At 45.3% G+C, this 19,448-nt stretch overlaps 1 protein-coding gene across 3 annotated transcripts in view; it reads left to right on the top strand.

The window, feature by feature from the left end:
* Window positions 1–5,001: 5,001 nt before the first annotated feature.
* The window catches only part of LOC119841455 (WT1 interacting protein), a 117,597-nt gene continuing 103,150 nt past the window's right edge, over window positions 5,002–19,448 (top strand). The window contains exon 1 of one of the 3 annotated variants that reach the window (XM_038368917.2): window positions 5,002–9,641. In XM_038368917.2, coding sequence (XP_038224845.1) covers window positions 8,222–9,641 — 1,420 coding nt within the window. In that variant the 5' untranslated portion in view covers window positions 5,002–8,221. The remainder of the gene's footprint in view (window positions 9,642–19,448) is intronic. The other 2 variants (XR_005288552.2, XM_038368915.2) reach the window with 2 other exon arrangements.

The raw sequence follows: 19,448 nt of genomic DNA, 5'->3' as shown, positions 1-19,448 counted from the left end.
AGTAGACATACCTGTACTAACTCTGATTGAGCTAGTGCACTAAAAATAGAAGTGTTGCTGCAGCAATGCAAATGGCAGGAGAGGCAAGTCCCCCACAAGTACTTACCTAGGGTTTCAGATGGGATCCTACTCCTGGTGCTTGCACTGCTGCTGCTACACTTCTATTTTTAGCACCTTAGCTTGATCAAACCTACCAGGGGTAATTACACCTCCAGCTCCAGTATAGACATACTCTTAATCAATGAGCCATGGCTTAACATCATGCTGGGAGTGCTGTGCTGTTGATGGTGAGATCTTTGTAATTGCATATAAAACCAAGTGCTTTGACCAACTGTAGTGAGGTAAGTTCCCACCACACATTTCATAAAAGTTATGGGCTTGGCTCCAACGCCCTGAGCAAATTCCAAGTCATGGTAAGTATCTTCTTCCTTTCTAAGGTCCATTGACGTTCCTATGGTAACATTGTTCCTCGCTTCTTGTACTGTCTATTATAGTTTTGTAATTTTGCTGTGTTACTATGTTTCTCCCCCTAGGTGACTACATTTCAGTCTTGGATGAAGGGATCCCAGTGTACATATTATGGAACAAACAATGCTATGTGAATATAAGTTGTTATATTATTGGTCATTATTACCTGTGTATTATTTCACTAATGTATTAGAGAGATTGAGAAACGTTTTTACTTAATGCATTGTTACTTGCATTGAACATAAAGATTAAATTGGTAGAGTTATAATTGTTTAGAAGAAAATACCATCATCATGATTGAAAGTAGGAATCTCAACAGAGACTGGAGTTCCCCTTCACTTCTAGAAAAGATCCCTCAGGTCATAGGCAAAGCACATTGCTTGGGCAATATCAGCAAGCTAACACTGCTACTGGCCTGCTATATTTGTTGGGTGGGTTTGAAGTAAAGGCTTCAGTCAATTGTGTATCCTGCACCAACGGTAAACTGACATTTAAAAAAAAGTAAGAGGAAAAATCGCAGTGGACTGACACCTATGTAATGACTGTGTTTTGGCTCAGATATTGTAAGAACATCAGGATTTCCTAACTGGACAAGGTTTTGTAGTATTCCTTTCATGACTTTGTTTTTATCATTAAAAGATAAACTGTAGCCCTATAGCTATAAATGTGTCTTCCCCCTGCCCCCCCTTCCCTTTTCCCCCCTCCTCCCTTCAGATCTCTGAAATGAGTGGCCTTTCAGACGAGGCCTCTGATTTTGCCCCACATTTAAATGAACTTATCAGGTACATAATTAACTGATTTGAATTAGTAAATGTGAGGTTTGTGTATGTGCAAATGGAGTGTCTGGTCTGAAACCAGCTGATTATGTTTGAAAATATGTCCTATGTTTGTGAATCATTATGATTAAGACAGACCTGGTGTTGCAGCCATCCAAAATCTTAGGAAACAAATTGTTTTAGTAAGTAATTGTACTATTTAAACTCCTGGGGATTGTGGAATGCGAAACTATATGACAAATGAGAAACATTTGCTAATGTTTGCTTTATATGGAAATAGTGAAATAGACTAGTGAAATCCTTGGGGATATTTTGTCTGCTGGTTTAAGCTTAAGGGCACCAATCACTGGTATTTTCAAGGTGTTGTCCTGTTATATAGCTTGGTGCTTAGCTGCATCTCACTGAAATATTAAAAGAATAAGAAGAATGTAAAACAAACACTTTAAACATTGTTGAATGCAGCTTTAGAATGAAAAATGATCTCCAAAGCTTGCAGAGTCGTGTTAGTCAAAAATATTTTAAATAGCTTTGTCTAGCAGTTAAATGTAGTCGATCAAGTGCAATGTGGCCTGTCTACCAGAAGATGGTGCTCTGAAACATGTTCAGTAATAACCAGAACTTAATAGCCATAATAATTTGAGTTCCAGTATTTTTATAAACATATTAGCACAAGATTCACAGAGCCCTTTCAACCTCAAAAGGAAAGAAATGTGGCATTTGTGATGCTTATATTCTCAGATATACCCCAAAGCAGTGTAAAAATAGATATCTGTAATACCACTAAAAGTCAAGCAGCTAGACTGGGAGAATTGAGGGTATTACAGCTGCTCTGTTTTAAATTATCCTGAAGAAATAGATTTACTTTAAATAACCTTTTTGCAAGCAATTAATACTCATCTAAGCAAGATGTATGGTTATGTCTGAAACTTTAGATTTGAAAAGGCTTGTTTGTGTATTTATTTATTTTTAACTTTCACCCAGAGACATACAAACCAATTTTCCTCTAAATGATCACCACTAATTCTGAAAAATCTTGGCCCAAGACAGAAAAGGGGGAGGAATAATCATTAGATTTCTTCTCCCCACCAAAAATTTGAGCTGCTTTTTCAAAAGGAAAAATGTAGTAGTAAACTTATATAATATTAAATCTACAATAGTGTACCCAACAACATAATTTAATTATTGTACTCAGTACTGGGAGACAGAGGAGCAGGGAGAAGATGTAGCCAAAAATTAAATATTGGGTAGCATCAAATCTGGTAAAGTGAATCTCAGAAAAGTTCTCACCATTTCTAGATTCTTGAACCAGGGAGGTCAAAATCAAAACAAACAACCTTGCATCATCATCATCATCATAGTAAAAACATATGGTGTGAAATCCTGGCCAACTGAAACCAGTGGAAGTTTTGCCATCCCCGACTTATATGGAGTTAGGATTTCACCCATGAATTATCTTTACAGAGTCTCAGTTTTGCTGTGAGTAAGCTATTTGCAGCCTAGAGACACAAAATCACCACACACAGAGAGTAATTTATTTCTACGATCTTGGTTGGCCAGAGTTTCCTCGAAGGCGCACTGGCACTTAACAGAAATAGGAGTCCAGTGACTGCCAGGCCCAGCCAGCTGATATTCACAGATCAATAACTCCACCTGGCTTTTTTTCTCCCTTTCTTTTAGACAAAGGAGCTTATTTAACAGAAGCAGGTGGCTTTCCTTGATATCTGTTTTACTGGTATCACTTAAAAATCAAACATAAAGATTAACATGCCAAATAAAGCAGCTAAATTCAGCCCTCTATTGATCTAACTTTAATACTGCCAGGTAGCTCTATGAAAGCTATTGAAGAAGAATTTCCTTTGTGCAGGAATGAGCCCTATAGCTACACATATATTTTATAGCTGGTTCTATTAGCTATTAAATCTAGGCAAATATGCCTAAATTAGTATCAAGAGAAAAATACCAAGACTATCAAATTATAATTTGTTACGTGGCTTCTTCCTGTTTTTTTTTTCTGTTGCTTGGCTTCTTTCATAAAGATAAAAGTGGAGAGAACTACGAGAGTGTTTATAATAGCTACAGTACTTTCAGCTCAGTCCCTCTGTGTTTGCACATCGCAATACGTAGTCTTCTATGAGAAAATGTAACAACATTCAGGCATATTATATACCACTGCAAACATATTTATTTCACCCATGTAGGCCACATCTGTGATTCTAGTGTATATAAGTATTTTCCTCTACATGTACTATAGCAGTACAATTTATTTGTGAAGAGTTCGTCTCTAGCATCTCTTATTATAAAAGGACAGAGAGAAGACCATTGTGCTGACATACACAAGGGGGTTCAGTGGTCTGCGCAGTAGCATGACCCAAGCCTTGCTTTTGGATTGATATATCGAGTGTAATCTTATTTTTACTATAGAAAGCTTGTAAAAAAATTTAATCCAAAATGCTTTCCAAAAGTGATTTTCCCAGATTCCCCTGTTAGTTCCAAATATTTTTGCTGAGTTCATACTAAAGAAGAAAGCACATGCTTTAACTCCTTGTGCATCAAAGGCTAGACTATAATCTTGCAATCTTGCCCTGTGCAATGGTAACATGTAACTGTGTTGCCCCAGAAGCAGAGCAGGGACTGAATTGTGACTCAGAGACACCCTTGCTTCATGAGAGCAATCAACTCCACTAGCCCTTTTCCTGCCACATCTCACTACCCTACTTCACACCATCTTCTCAACTCTGCCAGCTGGCACATTGGGAGGCAGAGCCAAGATTGCAACTACTCTTTGGAGCTTCTTGTCTACATCCCATCCACCTGCACAGGAGATGGAGAAGTGGCCATTTGGCTGCTTTCCTCGTCTATGTTGTTGCCTACAACAGAGGTAGGAAAATACAGGGGAGTAAGGGGGGTCCTTACACTCCTTTACTCCCTTGCATGAGCACACAGCACGGGTCATGATATAACCCCAAGTCGCTAGAGATAACTTTCATACTAACCTGTCATATTAGTACTGATGTTGATTATTTCATGGGGGAAAGTAATTGAAAAATTAAGTCACTCAGTAAGTCAAATTATCTATCCAAGTTCTCTTATGGCCCTTCCCACCATATCATCTGAGCAACTCCCATGGTTACCCAAGGAGAAAATGGTGTCATATTTGCAAATAAGTAACTATTGATAGAAAACAAGATCTCAGAAAAAGGCCAAGATACTATAAATAGGACTTATTGGTAATGGGATATAGAAGTTTCCTCTGGTAGGGTACTGGGTCATACAATCCAAGTGCCTAATGCTACAACTGGACTTCTGTTGGGCTTGATATGGGTGCAGGGCCCAAGATCCCAATGATTTGAAGGCTGTTCTGTGGTCTACATGAGATAAGTAGTCTCAGACCAATTCCTGGTGGATATCTGTCCACATTATGCTGCTTTGTGGGCTTCCCTCCAGGTCAGAGTTGCAGGACAACTGCAGGGAAGATTATACTACTACTGTCCAATGGTGCTGATAGTCTTGCTAATTTTGGTTGGACATATTCCTGGAAGTTTCATCACATCAGGGGAGCCATGACCCCATCACTTTTACCAGCCATACGGTGAGCGACGGGGTGAGTGGGCTGAGAGGAGGAAGCAGGGGATGGAGTCTTAGGGGGAAGAGGTGGTGGGAGGGTGGGGGCTCAGGGAGGGAGGGTGATACGAGGGTGGGGCCTCGGGGAAGGAGTAGCATGGGGGTGGGGCCACAGTTCTGGTGGCAGTGGCACCCCACTTTTAGGGAGCTTCTGTCACCCCTGCATCACATGATATAGTTTTAAATGAAATATTAATCTTTAATTCCTGTGAGCTCCAGGACAATCCTGGAGGGTTGGCAACCACATATTTGATGTTTGGAACAGAGATAGTAAGCCATCACAGATGCACAAAATATTGCAGGTTGCATTTACAAGGCACAGACAACTGCAGACTAAAATATAATACACCTTAATGAAGGAGGAAAGCAATCAATAGTACATGCACGTGGCAACAGCATACTGAGGAGCCCAACAAAAATCATGATAAAGAAATTAGGTACATAAAAATGTATTTGAAAAGTCTGTTTTATTGACAGGACTTACAGTATTTGCACATATTTGTCTTTGGAACTAAACATTACGCTGGCAGTTACATCAAATAGGGAACCCTTTCCCTCTGCCCCCCTGAGTTTTTCTGTTTCCCCTATACCCTCACAAATTGCCAATCTTTCTTTCTCTCTCACTCACACACACACACACACACATTTTGTTTCTATTTCCCTTACACGCACAAAAATTGCCCATCATCCTCCCTGGCTAGGGACTTTTTCAAGTACACAGTTGCTTTTAATGTTTAATTAGGTATGATAACAGGATAAAATGTTCCTGGCACTGTTCGGTGCCCACAGCTCAGGCTTGCAACGTTTTCCACTGATTGCAGGCAACTAAACATCTAGCACAATAGTGGCAACATCCACATAGCTATTGTTAGGGCTACGTCAGCACTTCCATGATAAACACAAGCTATTTTCAGGGGCTTATAACTTAGTTGCAAAAATGTACTCTAGGCTCCACCTTTGTATCCAAGGTTTCAGGCCAGTAACAATTTCTAGCATGCTTTTAGACTTTATTATCCACCATTTTTTAAGTCACAAAAATCTAAATGGCAAGTAGTGCTATGCTTCTTACTGGATCATCACATAAAATAGGGTAGAAACTTCTTCTGCATAGGCATAGAACCAAAATAAATAGATTTTTTTTTAAAACTCATGTTGATTCAGAAATTGTTTTGGGCCATAATACTGTATATACATCATATATATTAAAATTTTTACAGTCTCAATACATATCTGAGAATAAGTTATTTGTTTTCATCCTAAAGGCCCTGATCCTGCAATTGGATTCCCCTGGGCAAACCCCTGTACAGTTCCACACAGCTGCAGGTTGTCAGTCTGCAATGATGCAATTGCAGAATTGGCATGTAATCTTGGGACTGATCCTATAATTCTTAGCACCTGAGGAACCCAATTAAATTCAAGTTATTTGATTTTAGGCCTTATTGAGAGTTCTACCAGTTCTATGTTCAAACACATAGTGGCAAAAATGCCACTACAGGACCTGTCCCCCCATTGCTAACACCTGAGCAACTGCACTGGTGCTGGGGCAACCAGGGAAGACTTACCTAAAACACTCAATTGTAGACAAGGCCTAAAATACTTTAATTCAGTGGGCCTCCTGCTATGAATAAAAATTACAGGACTGCTTCTTTTGTTTAGACTATGACATCCACATCAACAAACAAGCAATCCCTCTGAACACCCTATTAAATACAGATTTGCACAATCAAAAGCAGTGCCTCGGAAGCAGCGGTTGCAAACAATTCAGATCTATTGATTTGAACAAAAATATATACACTTTTTTGCTCACAAATTGTATTTTTAAAAAAATGGGAATGATTCAGTTTTTATGTTTAGCTTTTTCAAAAATGATTGAATGAGTTTGTCTTAAACTGCCCCAGAAATACTCATATTAGAGCTGAAACCAACGATAGAAAGTTCCAGGCAGAAAGAAGAGCTCTGAGGAAGTACTGAAGGAGTGAAAAGAAGGGTTTATATATAAAGTCTCTAATTCAAACTCTCTAATGGAATTCCCCAGTAGACAAGAATGGCTCCCTCAAAGCTACTGGGGTTTTGTGGTGTGTTTTTTTTATTTTAAATGAGCAGTTCATATTTAATTACTTACTTACAATTTTCTGCTTTGCTGGTGCATCCATCTCAGAAGAGACTTTATAAAATTAAAAATAAAGGAAAACATATTTATTCAAAAAGAATCATTACTTTTTCTTCTCTGTTTCAGTATGTAGACCAATAACATGCATTTAATATAATCTTGCACAAAACTTTTTTTTTTTTTAAAGAAAATAGAACAAATCCCCAAGAACTTTAATAATAATAATAATAATAATTGCTCAGTGTGTGGCACAAACAGACAAAACCCAGTAAATCCAGAGGGAACGCTGGCCCTCCACTTCCTAAACTCACCCACTTGGTTGTGCGGGGAGAGATGGAGCAAATGCACTGTGTGAATTCAGGACAAGCATGTCAGCCTTAGCTTTGAATTTCCTGGCTCTGTTTAGCGAGCTCGATTTTATTTAACTCTGGGGAGGAGATTACATTTATATCCTGCAACCCCCAGCTTCAGGAGAACAGTTTGAACTCCCCTCAAGGTGCGAAGCACAGGGCTCCCACCTCCTCCAGTCTTGAGCTTCAGTGCTCCCCCTCCCCTGGGCTGTGAAAGTGGAGAAGAGGAGCAGGAACAGGAACAATGTCACACGAAGGGAATGCTAACTACACTGCAACCTCGCCGCTTCCAGGCAGCTCCTCCAGCCTCAGCCTCTCTTTCTCTCTGGCTGACTTGGTTAAAATCATTGTTTGGCTCCAGCATTAACTACATTCCAGAGGGACGCAGCGCCCAGTCTCCTTCCTCGCATTCCTGCCCCACACAAAGGAGTCCCTCCCTCGCCTGGCCTCTGTGCATCTCTTCCAGCGCCACAAAGACCCTGGGAGCCGGGAGCTGCACTTGCCCCCAGGCTCGGAGTTTGTCCCCGGCGCTTGGTCTAGGTGCAGCTCGGCTGGGAAAGGGGGAGAAGGCAGGCAGCCCCCGAGTGCAAATTCCTCCGCGCAGCGCGCCATTGACTGGCCCGAGCAACTTATTTAAGGCTGGAAATTGACACACGGGGGCTTTTTCTTCTCGCCTCGCCTCGTTCTGCGCGGGGCGCGGGCCGGCCGACGGGCTTTGGAGCCGCGATGCCTTCCAGGTGAGCTGGGGCGCGGAGCGGCTGTGTCGCCTGCCGGCAGATCTGCGGGGCCGGGGGAGCAGCCGGGGCAGAAAAGCGCCTTGCCCTGCCGCAGACTTCCCCGCCGGCGGCTTTCGTGGGGTGTCCCCCGCACCCCCACCCGCTCGGGGCCGGCGGAGCATGGAGAGGTACGAGGCGGACTTTGCCCGGGCCAGCAAGTTCATGGACGATCTGTCCCTCTACGAGGCGGGCCAGGAGGGGCTGACCGGCGGCCGGGGCTGCAGCAGCAGGAGGGAGCTGCTGGAAGACGCCCAGCGGGCCATCGCAGCCCACATGACGGCGGACCCGAGAGGCAAGAACCTGAATGGCACCGTGGCCCCCCCGGGGGACGCCTCCGGCAAAGTGTTGCAGGCGGCGGCCGCCCCCCCGTTCCGCTCGCTGAACGGCGGCAGCCGCGGGGGCGGCCAGGAGCCGGGCTGCTGCGAGGACGGGCTCTGCACCCGCTCCGAGGTGGCGCTGCCCTGCTACGGCGGCTTCGCGGACAAGAGCAGGCGCTATTCCTCCGAGAGCGCCCGGCACAGCGCCGGCAGCGCCTACGAGGGCGTCTACGTGCCCAAGCCGGGCGGCAGAGCCCACGCCGGGCCAGAGGGCAAATACAACGCGGCCAGCCCCAGGGCCAGCCTGGCCGCCTCCTGCCAGGAGCAGCTCAGCCGCTTCTCCAGCCCCAGGTCCAGCCTGAGCAGCAGCGGCGCCCCGGGCTACGAGAAGTTCTCCAGCCCCCGGGCCAGCCTGGTGGTGCCCGGGCAGGAGAAATACACCAGCCCCCGGGGCAGCCTGGTGCAGTACGAAGGCAGCGCGCTGAGCCCCAGGTCGAGCTACGCCAGCACGGCCAGTGATACCAGCAAACACTCCAGCCCCCGGGCCAGCCTGAACAGCTACGACTGCGGGAGCAAGCCCAGCAGCAACCGCACCAGCGGCATCAGCATGGGCTACGACCAGCGGCACATCAGCCCCCGGTCCAGCACCGCCAGCCAGTACTCCTGCACCACCAGCCCCCGCTCCAGCTACTCGGACTCCCGCTACGGCCCGTCCGCGAATCCCGAGCTGGACGGGGCTGGCGGGCCTGGGCTGTCCCTGCTCAGCCCCCGGTCCAGCCTTTGCAGCCAGGACGGTCGGACAGGGGCGGTGGGGAACTGCAACCCGTCCGTGATCAGCCCCAGGTCTAGCATCTCCAGCCATAGCTCCAGAAGCTCCAGAGGCTCCATGAGCGCTTACCCGGAGCTCCAGCTGCCTTCGCCCCGCTCTTCCATGCTGGGACCGAGTTTACAGGAAGAAGATCCCTCGCAGGAGCATGGAGATGCTTATCCCAGGCACGAGCAGCAGCCTCCAGCTGCCTCCAACCCCGACTCGGCTTCAGGAGCGTTAGCATCCTACACCTACAGCCCAACCAAAGGGTCCGCTGCGGCTCCCAAATTCAAGCTTCCGTATCAGGTCACCCCGTCCAGGGAGAGTGGACCCAGCCAGGCAGAGAGGAGGTTGGAAGCGTTGACGCTGGAGCTGGAGAAGGAGTTGGAGATGCACATGAAGAAGGAATATTTTGGTAAGTGGCATCCTCTTGCTTGTGCCTGGGAGTGCCAGGCCCAGGAGGCTGTGGGGGGGAGGAGAGGGGATTGCATTGCTATTGCCACAGTCCGACAGCAGGCTGGAGCTTGGAGTGTACCCTCCGCTCCACACGATGAGCGGAACCGCTTTAAAGTTGACTTGCTGTGTACATTCCACAAAGGCATGGGGCGGGGGGGGGGGGAGAAATCCAGTAATGCCTTGATTTTTAACCAGCCGATTTTTAGGGTCTTGAAAGACCCAACATGAGAAGCATTAGCCTGTAAGAGTGAAACTATTCAAAGATGATCCCTTATAGGACCTTATTTTTACTAACACTTTTACCTGTAGGAAAATAGTCACTCGCATTCATGGCCATTCTCTATACAGGTTATTTACCCAGGAACATATTGTTAAAGTCTGCTATTGTCCAGAGCTAAAGGACCAATTTTCAAAAAAAAAAAAAAAAAGTTTTCTTAATGATATTCCTTTGGCTCTAGATTGCATTTCTCCTGATTCATTCACTAGTTACACTAGATCTGTTTTTTTGTTTTTTTTTTTAAAAGCTGCTTTTTATCCCATTCCTCTGTCAAAAATCTGTGGTTTGTTTGTTTTGGACCTTTTCCCCTTCTCTTTATCCCTTCTGTAGTTCATTTTCCTTGTTTTCCTCCTCTCTGGTGTGACTGGAAACAATGCACATAGTATTATTGAAGCACCTGCTTATGCCGGTGTGGTAGGGTTAATTGTCTTTCCATTATAAACTTAACTTTTCAGGACTCCCTAACTTTAGCATACAAGTTAATGTGATTTGAAATAGATATGTTTGAAGTCTTTGGCCCAGCTGCAGTATTTTTGTTTTTTATAAATAATGGGCAAACTGGAGAAGCCAGTTTTAGGACTTGCTTCAATGAAATCTTTGTCCCAATTCAACATGAGAGATGCTCACAGGAGCCTCTGGCATATATTGTTTCTGGCCTGCAAGGCCTTGCTTGGCTCTTCACAGCACACAAGTGTGACACAGCTTGGATTCGCACCTAGAAAGCCAGAAGAGATGATTGGGGTGATGAGATCCTTTCCTGCCAGGCTGCACCTTGCCTGCATATGTTCTCCTTTCCTCTCTCTCTGTCTGTCTTTCTGAACAATAAAAGCTTCGTGAAACAAACGAATGCATTTTGCAGTTAGTCTGCAGTGTAAATTAAGACCATTTGGTATTTTTTTTAAAGTGAAAGGAAATAGCTAAGATATTTGCATTTGAAAGACAACTACAGAGAGCTTGCAAATACTGCCCCATTCTCTACAGGTGCTGGCGATCTCCCAATGCAGGCAAATGGGATGTGGGTTAGGGAGGGAGGATTTTGGAAGATCTCGTATAGACTGCTGCATGCGCTCATGTGGATTAGAGATCCAGTTCTGCTGAGAGTGCCCTGCCCTGTGTATAGCAGGCTCCATGAGCGCTTACCCAGAGCTCCAGCTGTCTTCGCCCTGCAACTTGGAGATGGGTCAGGGAAAGGCAAGTGGATGCACTGATGCATCAGTCAGCTGGTCATTGTTCCCTGTGGAGCAGAGAAACGGGATGCTGTGGCCTTTGGGGGGAAGGTTCCCCCCTCAGTGCCCTGCCCTTTTACTTAGACTGGGCGCAGAGGGGAGACAGACCTTACCTATTAGGTATGTTCTTTTTAGTTCATGTGAATGTTCTGGAGGACCAGGATCCATATTATTTTAATGGATTTAATGAGCATTTTGGATTGTGTGATAGTGTCCCACAGGAGAGGGAGGAGCCGAAAGAGGGACACTCATGGCCACAGCCGTGCAAGAGGTTGGAGTGCCAATGAGGTGCTGGCTGGCACAGAAAAGGACCGAGAAGGGCAGCTGTGGTAGTTGAGAACATTCCAGAGCAGCAGGAAGGACCTGTCTCGCACAGATATTTATGCTATTTATAAGTACGTTGCTTTGTGGTTCTCAGACTCCTGTGAATTGAAACAGAAATTTCAATGCCGGTGAAACAAGAGTGAGCAATAGGAATTGGGTTAAGAGACACATGTAGGAGACAAAGATGAGTAGGAGAGCAGATTTTCATTCACTACATAGCTGTACAATACCTTCCATTTGGTTGGAAGTCTGAAGAGGCTACCACAATATAAACGATCATAATAATTATTCTGACTCATTAAGTAGCTACAGAAGCTGAATTGTGAAGTTAATTATCACACTAGGCAAAGTAATGTTTGCCTTGAAAATCTCAATGGATTTCAGTGGAAGTGTGAGCACTAAGATGCTTTCAGAGCAGAGGATATTAGCCTGATAGCCCTGGCCTTCTAAGAGCTGCCTTCTGGTGCAGTGAAGTGGCATGGAAGTAACTCGGAGAGGATGCAAGAGCCCATTGGGAGATGAACTGGCACAGGCTGTGCGGTGGGGGTGTGTGTGTGAGGGGGGCTCTATTCTACAACTTTTTAATTTACAAGAATTTGCCTGTCACAGCTGTCGCTAGGTGTATGTATATTCTATAAAAACACGTTACAATATGCCCTAAAGATCAACAGACTGAGGCTGTCAGACAGATGGGAGAAGCACATTTCAGAGTCTAGGACCCTCTGTTAGGAATGTCCTGCCTCCATTGCTCAGAAATTCATATCTAGGAGAGTTTGAAAACCTCCCAGCAGACCTTAACTAGTGCAATGGCACACAGAAATCTGTCTGGTAGCCAGGACGCACGCCAGATAAGGTTTAAAACAGCATAGCTCGGATTATCTGTATTCTGTAGCACCTATTTAATTAAATTACTGCTGTTTTTAGTAGAACTATGCGGGCTTGATCCTGCAGTTCTTTGAGTCAAAGTGAAGGGTGAGTTTTGCCTGAGCGAGCACTTCAGGGTTGTGCCCTGTGTGACTAAAGATTGAAAGGGTGAAAAGAAATATAATCAGAGCAGTACTTGGAGCTGCAAGAGGCTGAGAGTGATAGATATAAGGGCTTGGCTAGTCACTTGGATACTACTTACGTGGTCTTTAGAAGCCTCTCCTAACACTCATGGATAGTAAAGCAAAGGCAATAGAAATTCATTACTGCGTTCAGTACTAAGCGTCTGGCATATACCCATATAAATGAACTTAAAGGCCTGGCTACCTAGTCACGTAGCCTCTATACCCAGATCAGTACGTAAAAGGAGCTTTCCATTGGGAAGTAGCCGATTAGTCTGGAAGACCTTCAAACACGAGCAATATTTAGGCAATTTTACCAGAAGAAATTGAAAATGTTAACCCTAATAGTCTAACAAGCAGGGCAAATGGTTTACAGCTCCTTAACTGGATCAGCCTAAGTATATAGTAAGTACATTTAAATGTTGTGACATTGCTAATTTTAGTATCTTTCAACACCAGTCCTCATAACCTCTGTTCAAAATGAAGGCTTATCTACATGGGGATGTTATATTGAAGTAACTCTAATTTATATGCCTGACGGTACCTTGTGTCCACACACAATCTTTTTTTAAAGTGAATTATTTGGCTCTTTAGCTGCTGCAGCAAGGGTATGTCTATACTGCCCATGTTACAGTGCGACCGTGGGAGTGCTGTGATGTGGGTAGTGTAGACACGGTTTATCACCAGGGGAGAGCTCTCCCGATGATTTAAAAAACAACCCACCCTGAATGAGAGTCTATACTGGCATTTTTAGCGCTAAAACTTGTTGCTCAGAGGTGTGTTTTTTCACACCCCTGAATGACTAAAGTTTTAGCTCCGAAAGAGACAGTGTAGACTAATACTCCTTGGGACAGGAGTAACTCCACTTTGCAGTGAGTTTGCTTTAAAGTTCAGATGTTTCCATGACTCTGCAGCTGGCAGTCATCCCACTGCTATCGCATGCTGCATTGCTTCTTACCTGGACTGCTCTGTCTGTCTACTTGTGTGGACACCACTACTCCAGGGTCATCTTGTCACTTCTCCTTTACATGCTGGCATTCAGTCAGGTGAGCCCCTTCTCAATACCAGGTAATGGTGAGTTCACCCTTCCAGAGTCACATCCCCACTATAGCAGCTGTGCCTTGAAGCCTCCATATGGATGCCTGCAGAGCTCCTGGACTTGATTGCCCACTTTGGAGAGCTGCATGTCCAGTCCTATCTGTCTCCAGAATGCAGGCATGTATAAGACCGTGTCAGAGCAAAGGAGGAAAAGGGCATGCCCAGAGCTAGTCCCAGTGCTGAGTCCAAGCAAAGGAGCTCCAGGAGAAGAACCTGAGGACAAAGGCCAAGCATGGCCACTCTGGTAATGTTCCACTAACTGCCCAGACTATGAGGGCCTGGACCATGTTTTTGCAAGCGATGCCAATACTGTGCTCAAGAATTAAGTGGTGGACAGTTTTCCAGAAGGCACCGCAGACAACATGGCAAGCACCCTGGAGCCCACATAGACCATAGCGACTGACAAGGAGCAGGTTTTTCTGGATGTCCAAGAACTGCCACAGCCAAGAATCATGCGGGGACAGCTAGACAAACTGCTGTGCAGACCTCTACTATCAGCCAGCCTGAAAACACGGCCGGGGGGAGCTGCTGAGGAAGTGTTGTGTGCTGTATTATTACAAGACAACAGCATAGGGGGATTTAAACTACTTTTTGCTGGGTACTGGCTGTCTGCTGCCTTATTAGGTGGGGCTAGAAGCCTCTCCCCACCTAACGGGTGTTTAACCCCTTCACTCCCACACTGTGCTCAACATGGCATCGGCACTGGAGATGTAAAGCTATACACTTTTAGTTCCTGGCCATACCAAATTCCACACCCATCAGCCCCGTTTGCCTCCATGCACCCATCTCAAATGGCTTCCTGATTACTCTCCTTCCCTTCTCCCTGTTCCCTGCCACCCCCTTTTCTTCCCCACCCAAGAGAGCAGCAGCACGGGGGTTAAAACAATCAAAGGCATTGCATGGCAGGCATGCTTATCATAATGGCAGACCCGGAAAGAGAAAAGAGCAACAGAAGAAGTAATTTGGCTCCTGGTTCTATAAATATCCTCAACTTGAACTTGAACCCAAATCAGGCTTCACAGATGTTTCAAAATGCATTAGCAGTACAAGGCATTCGTGGGTATTTGACACTCTTGGATTTGGAACAACGATTGCAGAGTTCTGTTTATTTTGTAATGCACTGTATGGTGATCTGCCAGTGTCCTAAAAGAGAACTTAAGGCACAGCTTGTATTTTGGCACACGCATTGCAAAGCAGTGCCGCTCCCCTAGGACTGACCGTAGCTACCGTTTCCCTTCCACGTCTGCTCCAGATGGAGGGACACCATCCTGGCAAATAGCCACACTGCATATCTTCCTGGTTTTCCCTTTGTCTTTTTTGAACAAGACCCTTCTATGTCTCCTGAGGATTTGCCTCAGGGAACATCCTCCAACTTACATTCGGCCTGCAGGGGTATATATGCAATTACTAACCTGCCCTCTGCTGCCCTCTGCCCACCTAAACCCATAGAGGTCCCTTACAAAGGGGAAATAGTCTGGAATATGTCTAACCACCTTGAAGTGAATCCCCTCCCCACGCGGAGTGGGGAATGGCATTCCAAAATTGTGGAGAAAGCAACATTTTGTGATAGTTGGCATGGAGACTAGGAGTGGGACAATAAGTCCTTGTGCTTTTCTGGGTTCCCTAATTTCCACGGCCCTGCTGAGAAGCTGACAAACCTTGGAAGGAAGGAAAAAAAGATGAGAGGAAACATTCAAGGTACCAGTAACTGTATCTTGACACAGGGCCGGGGAGGGATGGTTTCATGGAGCAGTTGGAATGGAGGATATGGGTCTTGACAGGGACATGATGTGGAGGCAAATCGCTGTGTGGGAGCATCTTTTGTTACAAAGATCGAGCACAGCAGCCATCTTGGCTATGGCTTGCACACTATGGAGAACACATCATACTGCGACCTCCCGTTCAGTCAGCCACTTTTCATGCTCTTCCCCCAGCAATCCAACTTGATGGAGAAGAAAAGTTGACTGCACCTCACCTGCAGGACTCTGAGCCTTCTACATTTGGGGCATGCCACAGTTCTGTTGGTTTGAAGTCTGTACTACAGTCTTTATTCTTTTTTTTCCATTCAAGCAGTGTTATTTGTTATCTGTGCTATTGGAAAACTCAGTCACTTTTTTCTTCTTGTTTCTACTCAGCTGAAAAATATGATTATGAACAGTTCCCCATCTTTCATAGAACATCCTCCAACCATAGAGTCAATTCCTAATAAAATCGATACACAAGCACATTTTCAGTCATTTCTTTGGTTACAGCACGTTCATTATTCACAACTACTCTCTAGCCTCAAAGTAAGAGCATAATGCATCCCTGATCCCATTTCCCTGGCCACTTGGGACATTTGTCAGAGAAACCCTCTCTGTCTGTCCATAAGGATCAGAAAGCTGTTCCACATCCTGCTCCTGCCCAGACTCCTGCTCTTGGATCTCACAGATGAGGTGCAAGAGATAGAAATCCCTTATCCCACGAGCCACATAATGAGAAGCATCCAGCCTTGCAGTCTTTCAAGCTCAGACTCCACTGTCATTCAGCAGCTGCTCAGTTAAACAGTTCCTTTCTCTTGTCAAGTGTCCAGTAAAAGGCTTCAGCAGCCAGGGAAGCAGGGATAAAGAAGCTGGGTCTCCCAAAACGATGGGAAGGATCATAACTTCATTAATGTCCCTAGTGGTTCAGGGGAGCAAAAATTCCCTAGCCCATTCCAGCAAATGGGTCTGATTCTCTAAAGAAACTGGCATCATGGACCTTTCCAGAGCTCACATTAATACTGGTGAACCTTCCACAATGGTCAATCAGGTCTTGCAGCACCATGGAGAAATACCCCTTCCTGTTGTGTTTGGCCTGGAGTTAGGGGTAAAGAATAGGCATGTATCCCATCAATAGCCCCTATACATTTTGCGAACACCATCCGGGCAAAGCCACCAATAATCTTCTATTTATTGCTAAGTTTTATGACCCAGCCTAGCAGCACCTTCCCCAGGGCATCGTAAATCTCCATGACAGCAGCCCTAACACTTGATCTACCAATACCAACTTGATCAGCTGCTGACCAGTAGCACTTTGGGGGTGAGAGGCTGCCAGATGGTGTTAGCAACATGCTGAGGAGAACTCTCACACTGGTGTTCTGCCACTCCAGCTCTTGGGTGCGTGCTGCACAGGTCTCTAGGAAAGTAGCCTTCTGCATTGTGAAGCTCTCCTGCCACTGCTGGTCAGCCCAGTTCTGTATCACTCTCCCATCCCACCAGTCTCTTCTAATTGACCAAGTCCAGGAACATGACTCCACTCAGTGAAGCTGCTCCAGATAAAGGCTCTGCAGAAGTAACTGCTCAGTTTCAACCCTCCTGTTTCTCCTCTACTTGTAGCTCTATTGCATCTGAAGCTGTCCGAAGCCACAGAGCCACCCATTCGGCTGTGTGACTGCAATAGAATGCTTGTTTGTTTCAATGGCTCTCATGATTGCAACTCTCAGCAGTGTGTCATCTATGCTGCCTGACAGCAGCTAGAAAGTGGCAGTGGCAAAATTTGGATGAATTACGGAGTGCCAGGAGAGGAATCATGGGAGTTTGTTAGTTTGACCCCCAAGTCCCACAATCCTTGTAGGTTCTGGTAGACATTATGGGAAAAATCCCAGAGCATAGGGCTGAGTGATGGAACATTGCACCTTTGGATATCTACCCAGAATGCTGTGTGGTTAATTTGACCATATGCAGAGCTGTGTGGACACGGTGATTAATAAGGACAGCATCGTAAGCCAGCATGATGAAGTTGTGGGGATGCCTTTCAGTTCACATACCTAATCAATGCAATTACAGCAAACAAGCTAGATCAATGTAATATTGTCAGGCAGACAAGCCCTAAGACACTTGTTGGTTTTTATTGTTCTTGTAATAGAAATCCATATAACTAAGACAGCTTGTATATAATCATGGTATATGTGGCACGTGGCATGTAACATGTACATGTGCAGGTACGTGTTCCCAGCAGTGAGTTCATTCCCTTGAAAGCACAGGCTGCAGCCTCCCTCAAGTGAGGGCTTAAATAGGGTCTCTCAGTCAGTGTGTAGTGTAATTTGGGAATTTGTGATACAATGTTGAACAGAGCCATGGGGAATGTATGAAGCTCTAAACACGTACTGAGACCACTAAGGTATTTGTTACTTTGCATCTTCTGACTAATTTTAAATGTTAATTTAGTATTTGTATATGCAGGTTTCAGAGTAGCAGCCGTGTTAGTCTGTATCCGCAAAAAGAAAAGGAGGACGTGTGGCACCTTAGAGATTAACAAATTTATTTGAGCATAAGCTTTTGTGAGCTACACAAAAAGCTTATGCTCAAATAAATTTGTTAGTCTCTAAGGTGCCACACGTCCTCCTTTTGTTTGTTTTTTTTTTTTTTTTAAATACATGTAGAGACATTTAAATGACATCAAGGAGCTGATTTGGGGCCTCACACCTGACTTAAGAGTTTTGTGCAGCCACACTTCCTTTTCACAGGCACCTGATGCACAGGTATTAATATGAAGCATGCGTGCACAAATGGAGGCTAGGTTGAGACTAATAGTGGTATTCCAGCCCCAGATGTTGTTCGTCACTTACCAGCCCAATTTGTAAATCTGAATGAAATTTAAAGGAACTGGGCAAAAGGCTGCTATTAGTGCCCAGAACACTTCTGCTAAAATATTACTCTACGGATTCTAATTTCTTAGGAAACTTTAATCATAAAATATTCTGTCTCTCCTATTCCCACCAATCCTGTGGGTGCCCATGACACTGACCAGAATCATGTCAATTTCACGCTGCCACAGCTTGGAAAGCTCTCAATAGTAGAGTCAGAGGCTGGATCTGCTCACAGGAGAGGGCCCCAAAAAAGCAGATGGTGGATGGGGGGAAGCTGCAGCAGTGGTTGATTATCGGAGACCAACCATCGCCACCGCGTGAGTGTGTGAATGCTGCTTCTCTCTTCCAGAAGGATGCTCACGTTTATCAGACGCTTTCTACCTAGAGACAACAGAAGATGGAACCCAAAGTAGGGCTCAGGGAGCCCCCTGATAGCAATCCCATTACCTTTCCCTTCATAGACACTGGGGGTTAGAGGAGATTTGACTTTGTGAGACTCCTGGGTTGGGGGATGGGGGCTCACTTTAATTCAGGCCTGTGTCTGAGGGTGTGGATACGTAAGGATGGGGCAAGGGTGTGTGAGGTGGGGTACATGGATCTAGATGGGTGGGAGAGAGGGAATGACTGATGGGCTAAGTTAGAAGAGAGAAGTAGGATGAGTAGGTAGAAAGAGTAGGGAGGCAGGGGAGGAGGCAGAGCACATAGCTTAAGGAAAGAGGGAAAGGGCTATAAAGATGGAGGGGGAGGGGGAGAGGAAAAAAGGGCATGAGCACTGGAGACTGCGGGAAAGAAATGGGATAAAAAGTAGAGTGGAGCTAGGAAGGAATAGAAAGGCTGTGGAAAGCAAGAGCAAGATGGTAACTTACTTTTAAAAATATATTTGTCAAGTGACCGTACTTTACAATTGACAGTGTATACTATAAACAATGACAACTGTCATTCCTTTAAATTGCAGGGAGCTTGGCTTTGAGGGTGGGGTGAGGTCCAGAGGCAAGTATTTCTTCCTCTGTCCTAGTAAGCTTACTTCTCAGACTAGTGAGTAGGTCTGTCTCCAAGGCACTTACCGGGGAGTGAGTTAGTGCCAGTGGTGCCTTATTGTTAAGGCCCTGGAGCAGGGTGTGAGCGATCTGGGCTCTGTTTTCTGGCTCTACCACAGACTGTCTGTGACCTTGGCCAAATCATTCAA

Source organism: Dermochelys coriacea, chromosome 12 (genome assembly GCF_009764565.3).
Source record: "Dermochelys coriacea isolate rDerCor1 chromosome 12, rDerCor1.pri.v4, whole genome shotgun sequence".
Classification (NCBI taxonomy): Eukaryota; Metazoa; Chordata; order Testudines; family Dermochelyidae; genus Dermochelys; species Dermochelys coriacea.
This window is presented reverse-complemented; position numbering and strand designations above follow the sequence as displayed.